General features: G+C 30.0%; 2 protein-coding genes across 2 annotated transcripts; one reads left to right on the plus strand and one right to left on the minus strand.

The window, feature by feature from the left end:
- Nucleotides 1-11665: 11665 nt before the first annotated feature.
- LOC110426334 (protein SMALL AUXIN UP-REGULATED RNA 51-like) lies at nucleotides 11666-12187 on the plus strand. Its single transcript, XM_021441542.1, has one exon. It carries the CDS (start codon nucleotides 11666-11668, stop codon nucleotides 12185-12187), a length of 522 nt encoding a protein of 173 aa, XP_021297217.1.
- A 6923-nt stretch (nucleotides 12188-19110) lies between these two features.
- On the minus strand, nucleotides 19111-19962 carry LOC110426321 (SAUR-like auxin-responsive protein family). Its single transcript, XM_021441528.1, has one exon. It carries the CDS (start codon nucleotides 19599-19601, stop codon nucleotides 19122-19124), a length of 480 nt encoding a protein of 159 aa, XP_021297203.1. The 5' UTR covers nucleotides 19602-19962; the 3' UTR covers nucleotides 19111-19121.

Here is a 19962-nt window from a genome sequence, read left to right on the forward strand (position 1 = left end):
TTAGGTCCTTATCAATCTTATAACGTATTGCTAAGGTTAAGGTAGGATATGGGATATAGCTTAAGTCACCCTACGCACATAGTCATTATAAGACCTATAACAAGCTTTATTTTCCTTCACCAAATACACCCCGTTTTCATCAAATTTTTCTTTTGTTCAACACTTCATTCTTTTTTTTCTTTTTATCTTTCCTTTTTCTTTTTCTCAATATCAGACACTCAAATTTATTTCTTTTATTACGTAGTGAGATAGATACAGTCATACTTTTGAGCTTTTAAATCACTTTTTATCTTTACTACCTTTTTCACTATCTAGCTCATTACACTTCCTAAATTGACTTACATACTTAGAAATGAAGGATGAAAAAATATAAAACTATTTATGTAATGGTCTAAGTTAATAATTAAGTGTTTAAACAAAGAAAATGTTACATTAGGCTCAAAGGGGTAAACTTAGGATAAATTATGTAAAGGTAAGTCAAAAGGCTCAATTGGTCCAAAGATAGCCTAAATCATTCCCTTAACTAAGTATGGCCTAATATTTGGCCTCGAGATTAAATTAAACAAATTTTGGAACTCATTACATAAGTATGAGCTTCTAGCTTTTTCATTTTCAACATATAGCATTTAGGTTGTATTCGATGTTTTACTATGTTTAATTTCTATCATTGTGTAAAGTGGGTCTACCGGTCAATAAGATGGTGCACACAATGAAGGCAATACCTACGGGGTTGATGGTGATGAGCCAATCGACATAGATTGGAGGATGGGTGGTGATGAGCCAATTGGTTCGGCTTAGACTCACCTCTTCTTACTTTGTACACAGATCCTCTTGAGGCCCTACATCCTGCTCACAGCACACCTCCGCCTGAAGCACTGCATCATGCTCAAAGCTCACCTTCTCTTGAGGCTTCACCTCCACCTTTGGTTGAAGATGCATGACTAAGTATGGTTAGCAAATACCTGTGGAGCCCTTACTTTAACCCCTTATTAGTCCAGCGTAAAGAGAGAGACACATTGAAGGACAAATATGAGCATTTCAAGAATAACCAACACGAAGTTAAAATGAAAACATTACACAATAGTAGGCATTATGGTTTGAAATAATTGAATCAAGTAACCTTTTAATGCTAGTATTTTATATGTACAGGGTTAACATGATGGGCATCGAATGGCAAGAAGGCTTTGAATTTTTTAGGCTATTGGAGAAGTAGGATGAGTGGATGAACAACCAACATATTGATGCATGCATCAACGTCATGTGTAAGTGCAATCATAAGCATCATTCCATATTGCACAAGTAGAACATATGCATTGTTGACACACTTTTTAATGTAAGTATATTATAATGAGTTTTAATTATTAAAATATTTATTTAAGGGTTTAGTTCATGTCATCTAACTATTGAACATAACTTATTTGACCAGATATTTTGCATTTCCTATGTTGTGAAATAGACCCTAAACCTTCTAATATGAAGGTCAAGCTGGAAGAGGTGGTTATTCCTGAACTTCTGCTTGATTATATGAAAGGTGACAGTTTGCCGTGGGAGAAGCCATGGCATGAGGTGGACTTGATTTTTGCACCATGCCATTTAACAGCCACTAGGTTGTAGAGTATATCAACTTGTTCAACTGGGGTTTAACATTGGTGGACTCCTTATATAGTCGTTTAGATGCAATTAAGTCTTTATTTCATGACGAGCAAATGTGCCCCCTAATCGCGTTAATTCCCATTAAATGCCACTAGTCAGGGTACTTTGACATAGTGCATCATAGAAAACAACATTGGACACATATGAGCTAGCAATTAAATCATTCAACCCTGGTACAAGAAGACAAGAACACTTGTGGGTATTGCGCAATCCTTGCAATGGAGTGGCTGATTGGTACACACAACATAACCTTGAAGTAGAATGCCATTAAATGACAGAGGAACAAATATATACTAGAGATTTTTCTAATAGTATTGATGCAAAGTACTGTTGATTTTTTTTTATTCAAACTTAAGTTTGTAAGGTAACTTTGAGTTATAAACTTTTGAATTATATATAACTTTACAATTGTGGAATTGCTAATAATATTGATGCAAAGTAACTTTGTTTATTTTCTTTTTTTTTTATTTGTTTCAGACTTAAGTTTGTAAAGTAACTTTGAGTTATAAACTTTTGAATTATGTAGAGCTTTGCAATTGTGGAAATCATATCATTTGCTGATAGATTACATAATTTACAATCCAAAACTAAACATGAGTATAGCATATGAGCATTGCTTGACTTAGGCATTACGTGATTGGTTGATAAGGCATTGTGTGACAATTTTTTAGGACTAGATATTAGGCATTGCATGATTGGTTGTTATGTATTGCATGACTTAGGCATTATGTGATTAGTTTTAAGGCATTATTAGAAATTGCATCACCCCACATCTGACATTGCATTATGTGACTTAGGCATTACATGACCCCACATCCAGCATTGCATAGCATGACTTAGGCATTGCGTGACCCTACATTTGTCATAGTGTTGCGTGACTGATTTTTAGACGTTATGTGACCGGTTTTTAGGCATTGCGTGACTTACACATTGTGTGACTAGTTTTTAGGCATTATATGACTAGTTTTTAGGCATTCCATAACTAGTTTTTAGGCATTGCATGATTGGTTCTTAGGTATTGCATTGTATTGAACATGATTTACTTGCAATTTAAGGCTTTTCAACACCCAAATTAAATGTTTGTTGACTTGAAAAATTGGCAATTTCTTCCCATATTAAGTGAAGCAAATTGAGAAAAGCTTATAATGGTATTCCTCTCATCAACATTCTCATCCTCTATTCTAAAATTAATTAGTTTTTATCCAAGACTAGCAGACAAAAGAGTAAGATTTTTCTTGAAAATAATGGAAATATATAACAACATGCTTTCTTCCTTTTTTTCTCATTTTCTTTTATAGTTTGGGATTTAATTAACATATGCTTCTATCAATGGCAAGGCATAAGAAAACTAATTAAGAAATATGTTCATTGATCATATTAAGCATTAATGAGACATAAGCAAACTAATTAACAAATATGTATTGAAAAGAAGTTAATAATGATGCTACACATTATTTTATCAAAGGCAATGGACCATAAATACCAGGATAAAATTAAGCTTATAAATAATGATCAAAATATCAAAACAAGAGTATTTTGGCTCCACTAATTAATCAGCATACAAATCATGGTATATGTGATACACTTCATTCTGAGGAACCACTATTTTCATCTACAAGACCTCATACGTTCTCAAAGTTTGTCATTCGTATTGGACAGTTGTTGCATGTGTGCCCAAGTTGTCTACAAGTTAAACATGCTTTCAATTGTCCTTGTCGTTGAGGGATTGATTGACTAGAAGATAGTGCAAGATTTGTCAATGGAACTACAAATAACGTTGGGCAATTTTTTTTATTATGACTGTAGCTCTTACATTGTGAAATTCTCCATCGTCGACTGCCTTTCCCAATTGATGGAGTCCTTCTCCACCTAATTGCTAGTTCTTATTGATATTGAATATATCTTGCATAGCTACTGTGCATATTGAATATATTGTTTAGCTACTATGGATATAGTGAATCTTTTCTTGCAAATCTTTCGAGAAAACTAGATGCATTAACTAAAAGGGAGCAATTTTCATTATGTATAAAGATGTAAAGCATTCATACTAAACATAGACATTACACTCTTAATCTAAGAGTGTTTTGTCATCGTCAAAAAGAGTGACAATGTTAACTCCATATGTTTTCGATGATAACAAAACATTCTCCATTCATTTTTATTTAATTATATTATTTAAGTGTGCAGGAAGAAGATTAAATTCATTAATATATTTGTTATTTGTAAGTAAGTCAAGATGCCTGCTCAATTACAAAATGAGTTAATGAGTTAAAAAAGTAAAGAAGAAAAGACTTAGTGAAAATAGAATGTTGTTAACTAGTTAACATGGAGCCTTAATCAGTTAAGACTATTTAAGGTGTTACATCAAAGGAAGGAAGAAAAGTCTTAATTAGTTAGCACAAGGCATAACTGGTTAAGAATATATTAGGTGCAAAACAAAAGTTTTTTAATTAGTTAATGAAAGGAATTAATGGGTTAAAGGTCAAGCTTGAAGTATCAAGAAGTGCCAAATCCAAATTTGAAATGTTAATGATTGTTCAAAGGTGCCAAACCTAAAGATTCAAAGTTGAAGATTTCTTAATTGGTTGGAGCCTTTTTTAATTAGTTAAGAATGAAAGGAAAGAGGCCTTAATCAGTTAGTAGGAGCTCTAATTAATTGAAGAATAATTGATGAAAAATAGCATTTATAGGTGGTTGAAAACAAAAGGTTATTAATCAGTTAAAGTTGTCAGTAACTAGTTAACATAGTGAAACTATTTATTAGATGGAGAAGGCTTAATCGGTTAAAGCTAGTCTTTAATTGGTTAATAGAACACTACCAGCACATTTGAACTTAAGCACTAGAAGACAAAATAACAGCTAGAAAACTGTTTGTAACGACCAGATTCTTTCTTCAACAGTCAGAATTGATTTTCCAAGTATATAAGGCGTCTTTAATGTTCAAAAATCAATGAGAGAAGTTCCAAAGAGTTTGAAAGAGCTTAGAAGAACAAAAACCTTTTCTTTTATGTTTGTATTGCACTTTGATCTTTGTGAAAGTGTTTGAGCTAAAACTTGTATAACTTAGATCAGTTAAGTGATCATTTGTACTGCATTTTATCTTCTATTTCTTGTTTACTTAAAGTGTGTGAAACACTCTAGAGGGTAGTCTAAGTTAAGGTAAGCTTAGGACTTGTTGTAAAAGGGTTGGAGCTTGGGTTAGAAGCTCACCTTATAAAAGCTTGGTGAAAGCTATTAATACCATTGGTTCTAATGAAGTTGGGTTAAAAATCCTTAATTGGGAAGATCAAAATAGTGGATGTAGGTCAGGTAGATTGAACCACTATAAATAATATGTTTTGTCCACTTTTCTTAACCTCTATTTACTTTGTATTTGCTAACTTCAACAAGTTTTTAAAGCATCCATCTTTAATCTTCAAAATAGATTTTAAATTTTAAGAGCTACCCTCAAAAATATTTTTAAGTAGTATTCACCCCATCTTAAACTCCATTCAAGACAAATAGTTATGTTACATGAAGGAGTAAAAGTAACTCAAAACTAGTGGTAAGGTTCACAGGTTATTTTCACACTTGAGATGCTGGAGAGAGTTTGGCTTAGTGGTTGATATTTGGAGATAGTTAAGAGGACTTCCTCTTCACTGTTCCTTATAATAAACATGTCTTACCTGCCTTTCCTTCTTTATTAAGAGTACACATGACACATTGTTAACCGTAACAAATCCACAACCTAAAACTTACATGCACTATCAATTACGTACTCTTCCCATAATTGGCACGTTCTTCCATACAAAAAGTGTTCTCCTAAAAGTTCTATCTTTCCACCAATTGCTCTTAAGAAAACGCTTTTATTTAATATAAATATGGGTGTTTGGCAATTTAAGAGGGGATTAGAAATTCATCAAAGATCATTCTTAAAACCATTTTGAAGCTCTTTCAAATATTATTTCTACTTAGTTCTTTCCATCCACCATCTACTCCACCTATTCCTTGACTTCTTATTCCTCACTGTTTACCTTAAAAGTACTTGCGTTTCAAAGATTGCTCCAATCTTCCTTTCTATGCTTCTAATGCATTCCGTTTTACTTATTACAACACATCGTCTCTTTTTACTAGAAGAATCATTTACAGCATATAACTTAAAATCAACAATAATAGATACAAAGATCTAACTTGATATCGTGGTAAAGTCATTACTGATGTAATCATAGGAAAATTTTATAATATTCATCAATGACAAACACATGTGTATCACCCAAAAAGGTTCATCCTTTCCCTTGTCATTTGATAAAGCATGAGGAGAGTGTCCTCGTGCATTTTACTTACCATTCCCATAACATGCATTCGGTGTTGACTTGTATAATTTTGTCAGATTTTTAACTGATATAAAAATAATTTGAGACATTTTAAATATAGGTCATAATAGATATTAGTAATTGTTGTTATTATTATGAAAGTGAACTTTTTAAGTAAATTCAATATAGCAGATTGAATATGAAAGAAAATTGCTTGATATTTTAATTTCACTATGATGTATTTAATGTACAAATGTTCATTGACCTAAATTGAATTTCTTTCATATTCCATGTCATTGAATAAAATTATATATGGTAGTTTCACTACGGTGAAATGAAAATACCAAGCAGTTTTTTTTTTCTTTTATATTCAATCTCTTATATTGAATTTCTTTAAAAATTTAATTTTCATAATAATAATTACTCATATCTATCATGACCTATTAAAAGTTTCAGAAAATAGACCATAATTTAATTCGATTAAATGATAAGATGAACAGTAGGTTGTAGTACAAATTCCGTCAAACAAGCAATTCCATTGGAGAAGATGAACATTAAATAGAAAGGTGAAATGGGTATAAAATTTATACCAAGTCATTAAGTAAGCAAAAACTCTGACTGTAGATTAATAGCAGAACATAAGTGTTCATGATATATAAAATTTTGAGATGGAGTGTCCATTTTAAACACGAATAGATCAAAAATTAATTATGGTCAAAACCTAACAGGATAGAGATAATTTACCCAATATTAAATAATAAAATAAGCTTGAAATGCAAATAATTACAAATAAGACAATTATCCGAATTCTATGTTTGGTAAAACTTATCTCATCTTTAAATTTAAATGTCATCTTTGGTGCATATTTATATATGTCTATCTTCTATACTTATCTCTTGTTTTTGTACATATTAAGTTTTATTTTCGTGTTGTGCTAACCATTACTATTTGTAACTCTAATGTCTTTTTGAAAAATATTATATGGAATATAAATGGATTTTACTTGTTTTTACCGAAACATATTAAATAAAATTCTCCATGCATGCTATCAAAGAAAAAAGAGGGTAAAGTTACATGACTTGTAAATGCATCCGTAGATGGAACAAACCCACATGGACCCAAAAGAAAGAGTATGATCATAAGTTCCACAAATAAAAAGATAAAAAGAGTAGCAAAGGGACAACGCCGAAGCAGCAAGATGAGCTAACAACGGCTTCAATACCAGATGCATACCCACAAGAACACCAGTAATTCAACCTTGAAAAACATTACTAGTAATCTTACTGTTCAAGGAAACTCATGTTCACTTGCATAATCATGTGCCCTGCCAATATAATTAACATCCAAAAAATAAAATAAATTCACTTGCTGTACATTTACGTAAGTGCAATTTGTCATATATATTGTCTGCCTTGTGAATTTATGTAATTCTTTTTTCCTCTTGGAAAGCGCGAGATTGCCCATCCTTATTCAAACATCCATCTTCCAAAGGAAAGTTCTCCATCTATATGTGCTTATGTATTTTAACCTAAATTATGCATGTTGTTTTACCTCACATGATCAGTCATTGGACACAATATATCATTCAGCGGAATTTTCCTATAAAATAAAAAAAAAATATTGAATTCAAACGTCTTTTCTTATAAATCGAGCATTATTTTCAAATTTCGAATATCAAATATTCAGATTGAATTCTTTAAGATATTTCGTAAATTTATGGATTGGTTATTTATAGTCTCTTCGTATGCATGTACTAAGAATTAATAAATTAAAAGGCAAAAATAATTTAATGATGATCCATGATGGGGGAATCAGTTGCTTATCTGAACAGGTAAGTGGATGGAATGCACATAGAGAAACAAAATTATGAGGAAGGTGGCCGTGAATGATTGGAGGGATAATCTGCAGAGTGCAGACAGCAATGATTTCAACTCATTATTTGCTGCTATATATATCAGTTGATGAATATGAACCTTGATTTGTACGAAGCTAAGCGATGGACTCCATTCATTTCACCTGCTTCTGGGTCTCTCTGCCTTTGGCGGCAAAGAAATATTGAAAACGAAGCTGACAGACAAAACCACAGTCCCCATCTTTCTCCTGAGATGCACTTCCTCTGCCCCATTTATTTCTATCTATCAATTACGTACAACCCACAGCAATTATTGATGGACGCCTTCTTTGAATTTCATGGAAATCTTCATATTTCCCTCGATATTTGGAGTCAAAATTTGTTCTTGCTGTTATTCTCTCCATTTTTAAGGAACTTGTCATTATGATAGTTCATGAACAGTAATCAAAATTTTACATGAAAGTGAAATTAAAAAGTAATCATATAAAATCATGTATGGAATCAATAATTTGATTTGGACCAAACTTAATTTATAATATAAAACTGAAAGATGATCTTTCTATCCGCTTTGTTCATAAGGTCAAATTTTTATAATCTTATAAACATAGTTATATTTAACATTAAATAAATATGTGTATAAATTATTTATTATGAAATTTAAAATTTTTTTCTATTTAAGGAAAGAAGATTGAAACCTAATTTTTTGAACAAAAATATGTACAGTTATCACTTATATAAATCCTTTAATGCATGGAGTTCAAAATTTTCAATATTACTGTAAATGATAAAAACTAGTCACTTTCTCGTTTTCCATAACTTATTCTCTCTCAAAGTATAATTTTTTTTTCTTTTTAAAACAATATTATCTTATCTTTTTTCTCTTTCTCCCATGTAGTGGGTGTCCCCAATTCCAATAGTATATGCTTTAGAACAATAGCTTATGGGGATTTCCTTATCGCTAGCAATGGTTAGCACTTATTTAATTTATCTATAGGCTTTAATTTAAATTCAAACCTAACTGTTTTTACTCCAACAAGTTGTCGATTTTTTTTCTTTTCATAACTATATATATAGTCAACAATATTAATTACTGTATAATATAAATAATATAATGCTTCAAAATAGTATATTGTTCTCCATTAGTGGCGGAGGGAAAAGGTCTAGTAGCGGTCTGTTCTCTTAAAAATTTTAAATGTTTATAATATATTTTTATATTTTTTATTTTTATAAATATTTAAATTTTTAATATAATTGTTTTAAAAATATTATCTTTATTACTAAACATGAAATCCTAACTCCGTTACAGTGCTTCATATTTTAATTTCAAATTAGAGAGAGAAAAAGAGTTTCTTTTATATAGTTAATGTCCTTGATCATAGCCTATATAGTTTATGCATAATATTTAATAATTAACACCTTTCCCAATATGGGGAGAGCAAATTAGGCCTCATGGCTAATAATAATATAAACCCATATTAATAAATTAATCTTCACTTAAACTCACACTACATATAAATTTAAGCGTACGACATGTCCATCTTCTTTGACCTTTGACCAAATAATTGGCTACCACTAATTACATCTTTGTTTGATACATATTGGGCAAGTGATCCACATTTTTTGTTTTACTAATAATTACGTCTTCCAACTTTTTCTTATCTCTATTAATTCGTTTATCTTTTTTTCCTTTCATTTTTGTCAAAGTTTTATTTATGTTTATAATTTATTCTCATGTGTTTTACTTTATTAGCACAATTAAGCAGAGCATTTGCTACTCACACTCCTCTATTTGTTTGAAACATAAATAGAATTCATGAGCACAAGAAAATGTTATTCATCCCACTAAGTTGACCATTTTTTTCTTTTTTATAATTAGGAAAAAGATGATTCGAATGTTATTTTTTTGAAAGAAAGATTATACACTAATCAATGAAAATTAGAATATGTGGTGAGATTTTACCTCTTCTTTTTAGTTTTTCATGATAAATTTAAAATTTTATCTATAGCTGATGTTATGTAATGACGAGTAATTCTCTCATTCTTCAAACTGCATTCAAACTCAAGGTCAAATTTTGGAAACTATTATGCAATGAAAAGTAATCATTTACTGATACCCATGTTCAATTAGAATCCAAAGCTAAAGCTTAAATTATTTAATTTGCATAAACTTTTATTAATTAAAAGAGGGAGATGTTAACTAATGCTTAGTGGTACTGATCAAACTGATATTTAAGAACAAAAATTATAATAAATGCCTTACCTCCTTTTGAATTTGATAAAATTAATGCATTAAATATAAACTGTTTTAGCAATCCTTAACCCATTAATCTGACCTGTTGTAAAATAGATAGTGTTTGATATCCGTAGAAAAGTCAAGACAACACACAACGCATCACAACTGAGCATTCCATGTTAAGTTTAGTGAGTCAATAATTTCTTTAATTAGGAAAAAGTGGTTTAATGTTGTATAATATATGTATTAAACAATTGTTGTCAAGTTGCTTAATTTGTTTATATGCTTGGGTGGGATCAACACATGGAATTTCTTGACTGCCATCTCCCACCATCTTCTAAGCAAAACCCAAAATCCGAAAAAGAGATTTAAATAAGCCTGAAAAATCAGTAAATAATATTAAATAGGCACATAGGTACAGATACCAAGACACAATTAAGGAAGTTAATAATTTGGGAGAGTAGTGCCAGACACCTTTATGGTTTTGATTGTTGAGAGCAGTTGCATCGGAATCCAATTGCACTAAATAACACCTTTGTTGCATGTGGCAACTTTTTTATTTGCTTGCAAAACAAAACCTTTGTTAATTCCCCTTTTTGGAGAGAAGAGAGACAAAAGGAAAACAAAGATTGAAACTCTTAAAAGACTCAAAAAATTTTGAGAGATCTGGAAATGTCCAGAATTAAGAGCAAAACAAAGGGAATGGGTTTACTTGGGACAAGAAGTAAGTTCGTGAGTTTGTAGTTGATACTTTAAAAAAATCTTTAAGGAGTCAGAAAAATTTAAATAAATTTTTAATTTTTTTATTATCTTCAATCAAGTTTTTACATTTTGATTTTAAGATAAATATACTTTTGTGATTAATAATTAATTAATTATTATTAATCAAACTATTACTGGTCATTTTGACATGATAAATTGACTTGTTATAATAATGGTGACGTAACATGATAAGATAAGCATTTGTTATTTTTACTTTCTACGTTAACATCACATCAATACATGTATAAAAAATTAATAAAATTTTGACTAATAACAATTAATCATCTTTTAGTTACGAGGGTTTATTTTGTATAAAATAAAAATATAATAAAAGAATAAAAGTTTATTTAAATTTTTTAAAATAATTTAAAAGTTTTTAAAACATTAAATAATAAATAATTATGTTAAGAGCTAAAATTTTAAAGTTTCAGCCTGTAAGTCTAATTTTTTATTTCTCAGGTGTGTTATTTGTAAAAGGAAAAAAATGGTATTTTAGGTGATATATATGCATAGACAGAGCTGAAAAGTCAGGAAAACTTCTCTTCTTGGATTAAACAAACCAAAAACCTTGATGGGGTTTTCATTGTTCAGGCAGTTGCACCATTAACGGACGTATACCCTAACTTCACAGCAAGTACTGTGATACTACTAATATGAATATATATATATATATATATATAATGAATATTTTTATGCAATTAATTAATAATTATATTATGAATTAAAAAAATTATAAAATTCAGTGTTGCCAAGCACCTCTAGTCCAGCTCCTTTATATCTCAACTTCACCTTCCATTGCAGATCATTCACACAAGGGAAGAAACTAAAATAATACTAGTAGCTATAAGCCTTTGATATTTGCAGCAAAACTTGATGGATTCCAAAATGTCTAACAAGATTAGGGAGATCGTTAGGCTTCAACAGATCCTCAAGAAGTGGAAAAAGCTAGCAAATGCACCCAAGAACATCAGCGGCAACAGCTCTTCCCAGCAGACAACCAGTGGCAGCAGTAAAAGCATCAGGTTCCTGAAGAGAGCACTATCTTTCACAGATGTTTCAGCAGCGTCAGCTGATGCAGTTCCAAAAGGGTTCCTGGCTGTGTGCGTGGGAAAAGAGCTGAAGCGATTTGTCATCCCCACTGCGTACTTGGGTCATCAGGCATTTGGGGTTCTGCTAAGACAAGCGGAGGAGGAGTTTGGGTTTCAACAGGAAGGAGTGTTGAAGATCCCATGTGAAGTTTCCACGTTTGAGAAGATCTTGGAGATGGTTCAACACAGAAACGATGCCATCTTCTTGCATGACTCTGGCTTCATTGTTGACAAAGAAATCATTGGTTGTTACTCACCGGATTGTGAGTTTACACCTAATGCTCACCACCCTCAAATGTGTAGATGAATTTTGTTTACTTTATCCCCCCATTTCTTTTACTTCTTTATTAGCAAACACTCCCCAGCTCCCAGCATCCTGTCAATTTTCTTCTCTAGTTTTGTCAGTGAAAAGCAAATTAGAGAGGAGTGGGAGTAGAGGAACCACAGTTGAAAATTGTTTGAATAAGTAGAATTTTCTTCTAATTATACTGAGAAAAATGGCAACTATGGGTTGGATAATTATCATGATCCTATCGTTCTTTTCATCATATATTATCCAATCCAACATCCTTAAGTTAAATTGGTGGAAAGAAAATTTAAAAATTTTCTCTTGCAACCCAGCTTTTGGTTTGGGAAAATTGTGCTCAAGGTACCACCAGGGCACCAAGAGTTACGTTATGGGGATTTTAGATTTTGCTATGTTCACTTTTTGACCCACATAGTTAACCATGCAAGGATCTGGATTAGATCCTCCCTGAACACAATCGTAAGACAAACAAAACTTAACACGCATCTTGTTGCAGTCCAATCATTAGATATATCATGCTACCTTACAATATATAGTGCCATAAAATATATATTGTCTACGTATACTGTGGAGTGAAGCACGCTTAATTACTCGCATCATAATTATAATAATTACGGCTTGACCTAACAATTGTTATAACATTTAAAATTTACCTTCGCTATATATTTGGATTCTCATATCTATCAGAAACAAAATTATTATTACTATTTTACATTAAAGAATGATAATAAAAACAAAACAAAACCATTCCTAATTATGACCAAAATTTTGTTCGTTATTTTCTTTCATTCATTAAATATAGACTATTGTGCATTCAAAATCTAGACAAAAATGACCATAAATATTAAAACTTTTGTTAACGACTACCCTAATGACCCTTTTATACAGACTTAAGAATTCATGTTGGTATGTTATAATCGTATGATGTTTAGATAGGGTATTAACAATTATACAAATAAATGCAAATATGACACGATTATTTAAATAGATCAAGATTCTAAACATATACACAAATATATATATTATTACACATGTTATACGATACAATATGATTAACACGTTTATTAAACAAGTTGAATTAAATTTTACATGATACAATACAACTATAATACAACAACCCATTTAAAAATGAGTAAGGCTATTAGCTTATTTAAATGAGTATATAAATAGGTTAAACAGATCATAATATATAAATTGACACAATCAAACGATTAATTAAACGGGTTAAACATACTATATGCTAGTTAGATGTGTTTAACTTGTTTAAGACATGAAGTTATCGTGCTTTAAATGTGTTGATACATTTAAAATATGAAACGCGATATCCCAAATCTGAAATTGCTTAACTTCATATTCTATTAATAGGTTGTGTTCAAAATTATTAAGTCTACTTATTTATTAAGATGTTACTTATAAACATATTAATTTTATAGTAAATGTAATAATTAATAATTAATGTGATAATTTTCAATAGTAAGAAAATTGAATTTTTTAAGCTTTTAAAGAAAAATTTACCCTTTAAGGTAGTAATGGCATGTTTTGTTCCCAGAATGGATTAAAAGAGAAATAGAATAGTTACTATATAGGAATAGAAAAAAATAACTATTATGTAATTTGATTAATAGAATGAAATTGTCATGATGACATCTTTCTCATAATTGATTAACAAAAATAGTTTTGGTATAATAAAGGAATAGGTGATAAAAAGATAAATATATCCTTTACTATAATATATGATTTTCAATTTAGAACATTTATTTATATTTGACAATTTATTACAAATATTACAAATTTAAAATTTAATACAAATACTTATTTTTATTTTATTTTGTTTTTTCCACTTTTATATTTTAAAATTTTAAAATATTAAAAACTTATATTTTCTATAAAATATTAGTAATTTACAATCAAAATTTTAATATGATTATTTTATTTTATTTTTAAAATATTAAAAAATAAATAAATTTATAATTAAAACTTTAATATCATTTTTTATTTGAAATATTATTTTTTAAATCGTAATTAAAATTTTTAAAATTTTATTTTAATTTCATTTTGATTCTTTCTTTTTAGCTAACCAACAATTAATTGGAGATGTGGTTGGCACAATGAAGCAACAATCAAGCATTCTCTACAATTCGATCTGGTCGTTAGGCATTAGATCAATTCTTCTCGTGATCAAATTTGGTCGTGGAGGTGTTAGTGTCGTTATCGCTCTCCATAGTCGTCTAGTGGTGGAGAAAATTTAGAGAGACAGGTAGATGAGTAGGGAAAGAAAGAGAAATGGGAAAAATAAAGGTAGATTTTGTCTTATAGAGGATAGTAATTTTTTAAATTGGTTAAGGGTATTTTTGTTTAATAATTTTTTTTGTTATTTTAATGTGAACGGAATAACTATTCTGACCACTCTCGAAATACTTATTCTTTAAAAATAACCATTTCGTAAAAAATAAAAAAAACAGCTATTCCAATTTTTCCAATTAAAGATGTCATAAATTAAAAGAATCTGTAAAAGAAATTTGTTTATTAGAAAGAAATTAAATGTGACAGTAATTTTACACTAACCTAGTCGCCCTAGGATAATAGGCTAAGCCTAACTTATAGCAGAGAGTTTGAGCAAATCTTGGCGTGCTAATATAACACTTGCCCAAGTGCTTGCTTTTAGACCTGTCAAAATGGGCCGAGCTTATAGGGTCGGCCCATTTTTTATTAAATATGGGGTGAGTTGGGTTGAAAATTTTTGACCCATATTTGAACAGGGCCTAAAATGGGCCAGCCCACCAAATCAGTGGGCTGATGTGGGCTGGGGCAGGGCCAACCCATGGGCCAAAAAAATAATTTTAATTAATTTAATAATTTTATATATTTAATTATGAAAAATCAATAATTTAGTTACCAATAGTATTGTTTATTTTATATATTTCAATGTCTTTAATCTTCACTTGTCAAATTAAAAATTTTAATTTAAATTAAAACTTATTATCTCTTTTTCTTTTATAGTAATGAATATTAGATGATAAATTGATAATAATTCAGACCTTGAGACATCATTGTTGTCTAAATAAGATTTAAATGTTTTACTTGAGAATGAAGATTGAGGAGGATATAAATGAGTCCTGAAATTTTTATTATTTGGTTATATACTTATGTTTATAAGATAGTAGTTTGTGTTAAAGATTTAAACTTTATTATGTAATTTATTTATTTATTTATATTTGGTGTAATTTATTTATTTGTAACATGTTTTTATTACTCAATTTATGAATTAAATCATAGAACAATTTTATTAATAAAAAATTTATCAAGTAAAATTATAAAAATTAATTTTTTTTTGAAAAAAATAAAAATGGGCTGATCCAACCCAACCCATAGGCTAACAAGGGGTGGGCTAAATATTGAAAATTTGAAATTTTATTTATATTTGATGTAATGTATTTGTTTATTTATTTTTGATGTAATTTATTTATCTGTTAAAAAATAAGTGTTTTTTATTATTTAATTTATGGACTAAATCATAGTATAGTTGTATACTTGTATTGATTAGTAGTATAAATAATTTTTTTTGAAAAAAATGGGCTAGCCCGGCCCAGCTCATGGGCTAACAAGAGGTGGGCTGGGTTGAACATTTTGTAGCCCATATAAAATATGGGCTGGCCCGACCCTGCCCATATTTTTTCAACCCACAAGGGCTAGGGCCGGGTTGGGCCGAGTCGGCCCATATTGACAGGTCTACTTGCTTTGGCTTTCGTTGCTTATGGGAAATGCAGGCTTCCCACTACAATAAGTAGAATTTTAAAATCCCACAATTCTGGACAATTTTATATTCAAGGCTATTTTTGAAATGAGCTTATGAGGTTAGCTATTTCTCACAAGTTGGTTTTTATTTATTTTAAAATGATAATACATTGGAGAAATAGCTATGGAAAATAAACTAGGATATTAAAATAAAATTCATTTATAAAGGTTAAAAAGAAAACATATAATTAATTACGTACCATTTTGAATGGGCATTGTAGGGCTCTAATCCTTTCCTCACACATATTTACTTCCAAACCTAATCTGTTTCTTAGATTAGAACTTATTTTTTTAATGAATCTAAGTTAAGCTTAAGACTTCATTAGGAAAAATAATTTCAATTAGATGGTTAATCACACCTAAACCCCAAAAAAAAAAAACTAATGACAGCTTCTTTTAAGTCAAACGGTTGAGTTTCAGGACTTATATATTATGACATTAATCTTACTTAATTAGGTCAAGTAATATAAGGTACCTAATTACAAGGTACTCACTGAAATCTCTAATTGAGTTCGACCTAACCTCTAAACACTTTTATACTTTGAAAACTTAATTTAAATTTGAATTTGAATTTCAATATTTATATTCCAATTTATAATTTGACATTTATGATTGTCAATTTCTTAATTTGTCTTAATGAAATGAGGAGTCAAGATTCACCTAATGCTTTTTTATGATTTTTTGTTTAGAGTTGTAAGGTAAAAAGAAAGGTATCATTCACAAATATCTTAACTAAAAAGAAGATAGTTAAAGCAACTTTTACATCCATACATGAATAGAAAATAAAAGAAAATATTTCATTTATATGCACTCAAATCAAACCCAGTGCAAGCTTTTTAAATGGTGTTTATTTTCTCTTTAAAAAAAAGTGGTGTCTATTTTTTCTTTCCTCATCTCTAGGCCTAGGCCAAGCTTCGGGCATGATATTGTAGGCCCAAGCTCGACCCAACTTAACTTGAGATACAATTATATTAATAAAAAATTATTTTTAATTTTAACTTTTGAATATATTTAAACATATTAAAATATTAATAAAAAATATTTTTTTGTTATGAATATTTTTGTGAATATTCATTTATTTTATTCATATCTAAATTTAGATGTAAATTAGATTGGATTAATATTAGGATTTAATCCATCTATCTAATCACTTAGTAGTATCTTCATCTTGTAAATTCTATTTGGATTAGGGGTTATTAGACTATAAATAGACCCCTCACTTCATTTGTAAAAATCACTTCAATAAGATCTTCTTTCTCCCTCTAAATACTTCCTTTTATAATTATTCTTTTTCATTAATTGTTTTTTCAAGTTATTTTTATTTGTTCTTTTAAGTTATATTTCATAACACGTTATCAGGATGATTCTCTAATCTCTTATCTCTCATGGTTTGACATCATTTTACAAAACTTGAATTTGTGGCCTTTGATATTATTGGCAAGAACTATCTATTTTGGATTTTAGGTGCTATAAGTCTTGGAAACTCAATCAAAGAAGAAAATAAAGCATTTAGTCAGGATAAGACAAAGGCAATGATTTTCCTTTACCACCATCTTCATGAAGGATTAAAAATTGAGTATCTCACAATAAAAGATCTAGTAAATCTTTGAAAAAGTCTAAAAGAAAGATAATGACCACCAAAAAAATAATAATTCTGTCAAAAGTTCATTATGATTGGATGCATTTGCGATTGCAAGATTTTCAAACTGTAAGTGAGTATAACTCAACGTTATATAGAATGAGTTATACAAAAATTGTGTAGAGAAAATGTGACTGATGCCAATATGTTAGAAAAAAATTCTCTACTTTTCCTACCTCAAATGTGCTCTTGCAGCAGCAATACTGTGAAGAAGGCTTTAAAAAATACTCTGAACTGATTTATGTCTTCTTGTAGCTGAGGAAAATAACGAACTATTGATGAAAAATCATGAATCCCACCCAATTAGTTCTACTCCATTCTCTTAAGTAAATGCGATATCATTTAAAAATTATGGTTGTGGTCGTAATCATGATCATAGTCGTGTACGTGGAAGACGTCATCATAATTATTGCAACGTAATGGTTACATAAATTATTATTTTGATAATAAGAACATCCACAAGAAATGGATGAATAGTAAAGAGATACAAAAAAAAAAGAACAAAGATGGACAAAATAAAACGAATATAGAAAATGTTTATTATCGATGTAACATGCAAGGCCATTGATCACATACTTGTCATATACCGAAACATCTTGTTGAATTTTATCAAATATCATTGAAAAAAAAAAATTGAAACAAAGTTGAAGATGATAACCAAGTTGATATTTTAATAAAAAATTAATTTAATTGGACAAGACTGAACTTAATTTTTAAAAGTATCAATGGGTCTGAAGTTGGTCCATTGACACTTCTAAGATCACTTCCTCCTTAGACTTTCTCATATTATCTACCAAAGAAAAAAAGAGAGTTTGGTAACATATGATATATAAAAGTGTTGTTGGAAGATAAACTACAATATAGTATAACATGGACATTAATAGAAGAAATGCATATATATATATATATATATAAAAGAAAATAACTAAGATTGGAATACATAAGTCGTGGAGCTTCATCAAATTAATTTCATGGTTGCTTTTGGTACTAAATTAGGGCTTTCGGCTGCTATATTTTGACCAATTTAAAGTTGCATTTGCGGCCAAATATAGGTTTTTGATCGCGCATAGTTTCCAACATATTGCCAAAAGGGTCTTATACTCTTCCAAATTCTATTTTGACATTGATTACAAAACCCTAATTTGGTATTGCTCTCAACGTTGTCCTGTTTGGTTAACTTGAAATCATAATTTGCCGAGATAATTGCAAAAAAATTCGATTCCTGTAAAATGCATTGTCTTCAATTGCACATGCAGTGGAAAATACTATTAGAAGTACAAGTAGATATACCAAACCACTTAACTGTTGACAAAATTGAATATAAAATTAGACTGATTCCGATATGAGATTTCAACATGATACTTAAAAGTTCTAAAATCTCCTCTTTATCTAAAACAAGATCTCATTGACCAATTAGATAAACTACGTAATGAAGTTATATTCACAAAAAATTAAATCTTATTAGAACTTTAAGAAATGTCTAGAATATAATCTCCAATTCTACGTAAAAATAATCTTCTTATTGTTCTTGTTCTTGTTCTTAGACATTTGCTGGAGTGCCATACATCTAAGCAATATCTGCTCAAAATCTTCCTCGTCACATGGAATTCGTAGTCCTCCTTCTTGTTCAAATCCAAATTCCTCTGCAACTTTATCCATCAAAGTTTTAAATTCCGGCATCGATAAGTAGCTCATTGGAATCACAAACCTACGGAGCTCTGGCCCTACGTAGACTGCAATGAACCCTTTTGGAACTTGTGTTGGATCCACTGAGCCCCGGTTACTGCCATCGGATAATTCTCCCGTCAGCAATGATTCCCTTGACATCTCCTCATAGTTGCTTCCCAAAATTGTATGGCTCTTCCCAGGAACAACCGGAAGTTTAGCGTGATGCTGAGCCCGCCATTGCCATAGCCCAAGAAAGCTCTTTGTTCGAGTGATATGACAAGCTTGGTGTTTCATCATCTTCCTATGATTCATAGCAAATTACGTTGTACTTGAAAGAAAGCAGGAAATGTAAATGGATAAGAAACCAGGGTGCAGAAATTCACGTGAACCTTAAAATTCCTGCATAAACTTCATGCAAAGTTAGTACAATATGGCAGTGAATTGACAAGAAAGAATTGTTTATTACTAATCAATGCATGCATTTCATAACTATTTCCTACGAAACTTAGGGAGAATGAGGTGATTTCATGCATTTGAAGCATGCATATTAAGTGCATAATGTGATTAGAAGAGGAGGGCTTTGCAGAAATGAAAAAGGAAAAAGAAAGAGCTTATTCCTTGACTGAAGAAAATCTTCCTGTGCAACAGAACAGAACAGAAAAGAGATTCCTTG

Source organism: Theobroma umbraticum, unplaced genomic scaffold (assembly GCF_002168275.2).
Source record: "Theobroma umbraticum cultivar Fairchild unplaced genomic scaffold, ASM216827v3 scaffold_55.0, whole genome shotgun sequence".
Lineage (NCBI taxonomy): Eukaryota > Viridiplantae > Streptophyta > Magnoliopsida > Malvales > Malvaceae > Theobroma > Theobroma umbraticum.

Coding starts and splice junctions, on each gene's coding strand:
- LOC110426321 (XM_021441528.1), bottom strand. CDS start 19,601: ATGAATCATAGGAAGATGATGAAACACCAAGCTTGTCATATCACTCGA.
- LOC110426334 (XM_021441542.1), top strand. CDS start 11,666: ATGGATTCCAAAATGTCTAACAAGATTAGGGAGATCGTTAGGCTTCAA.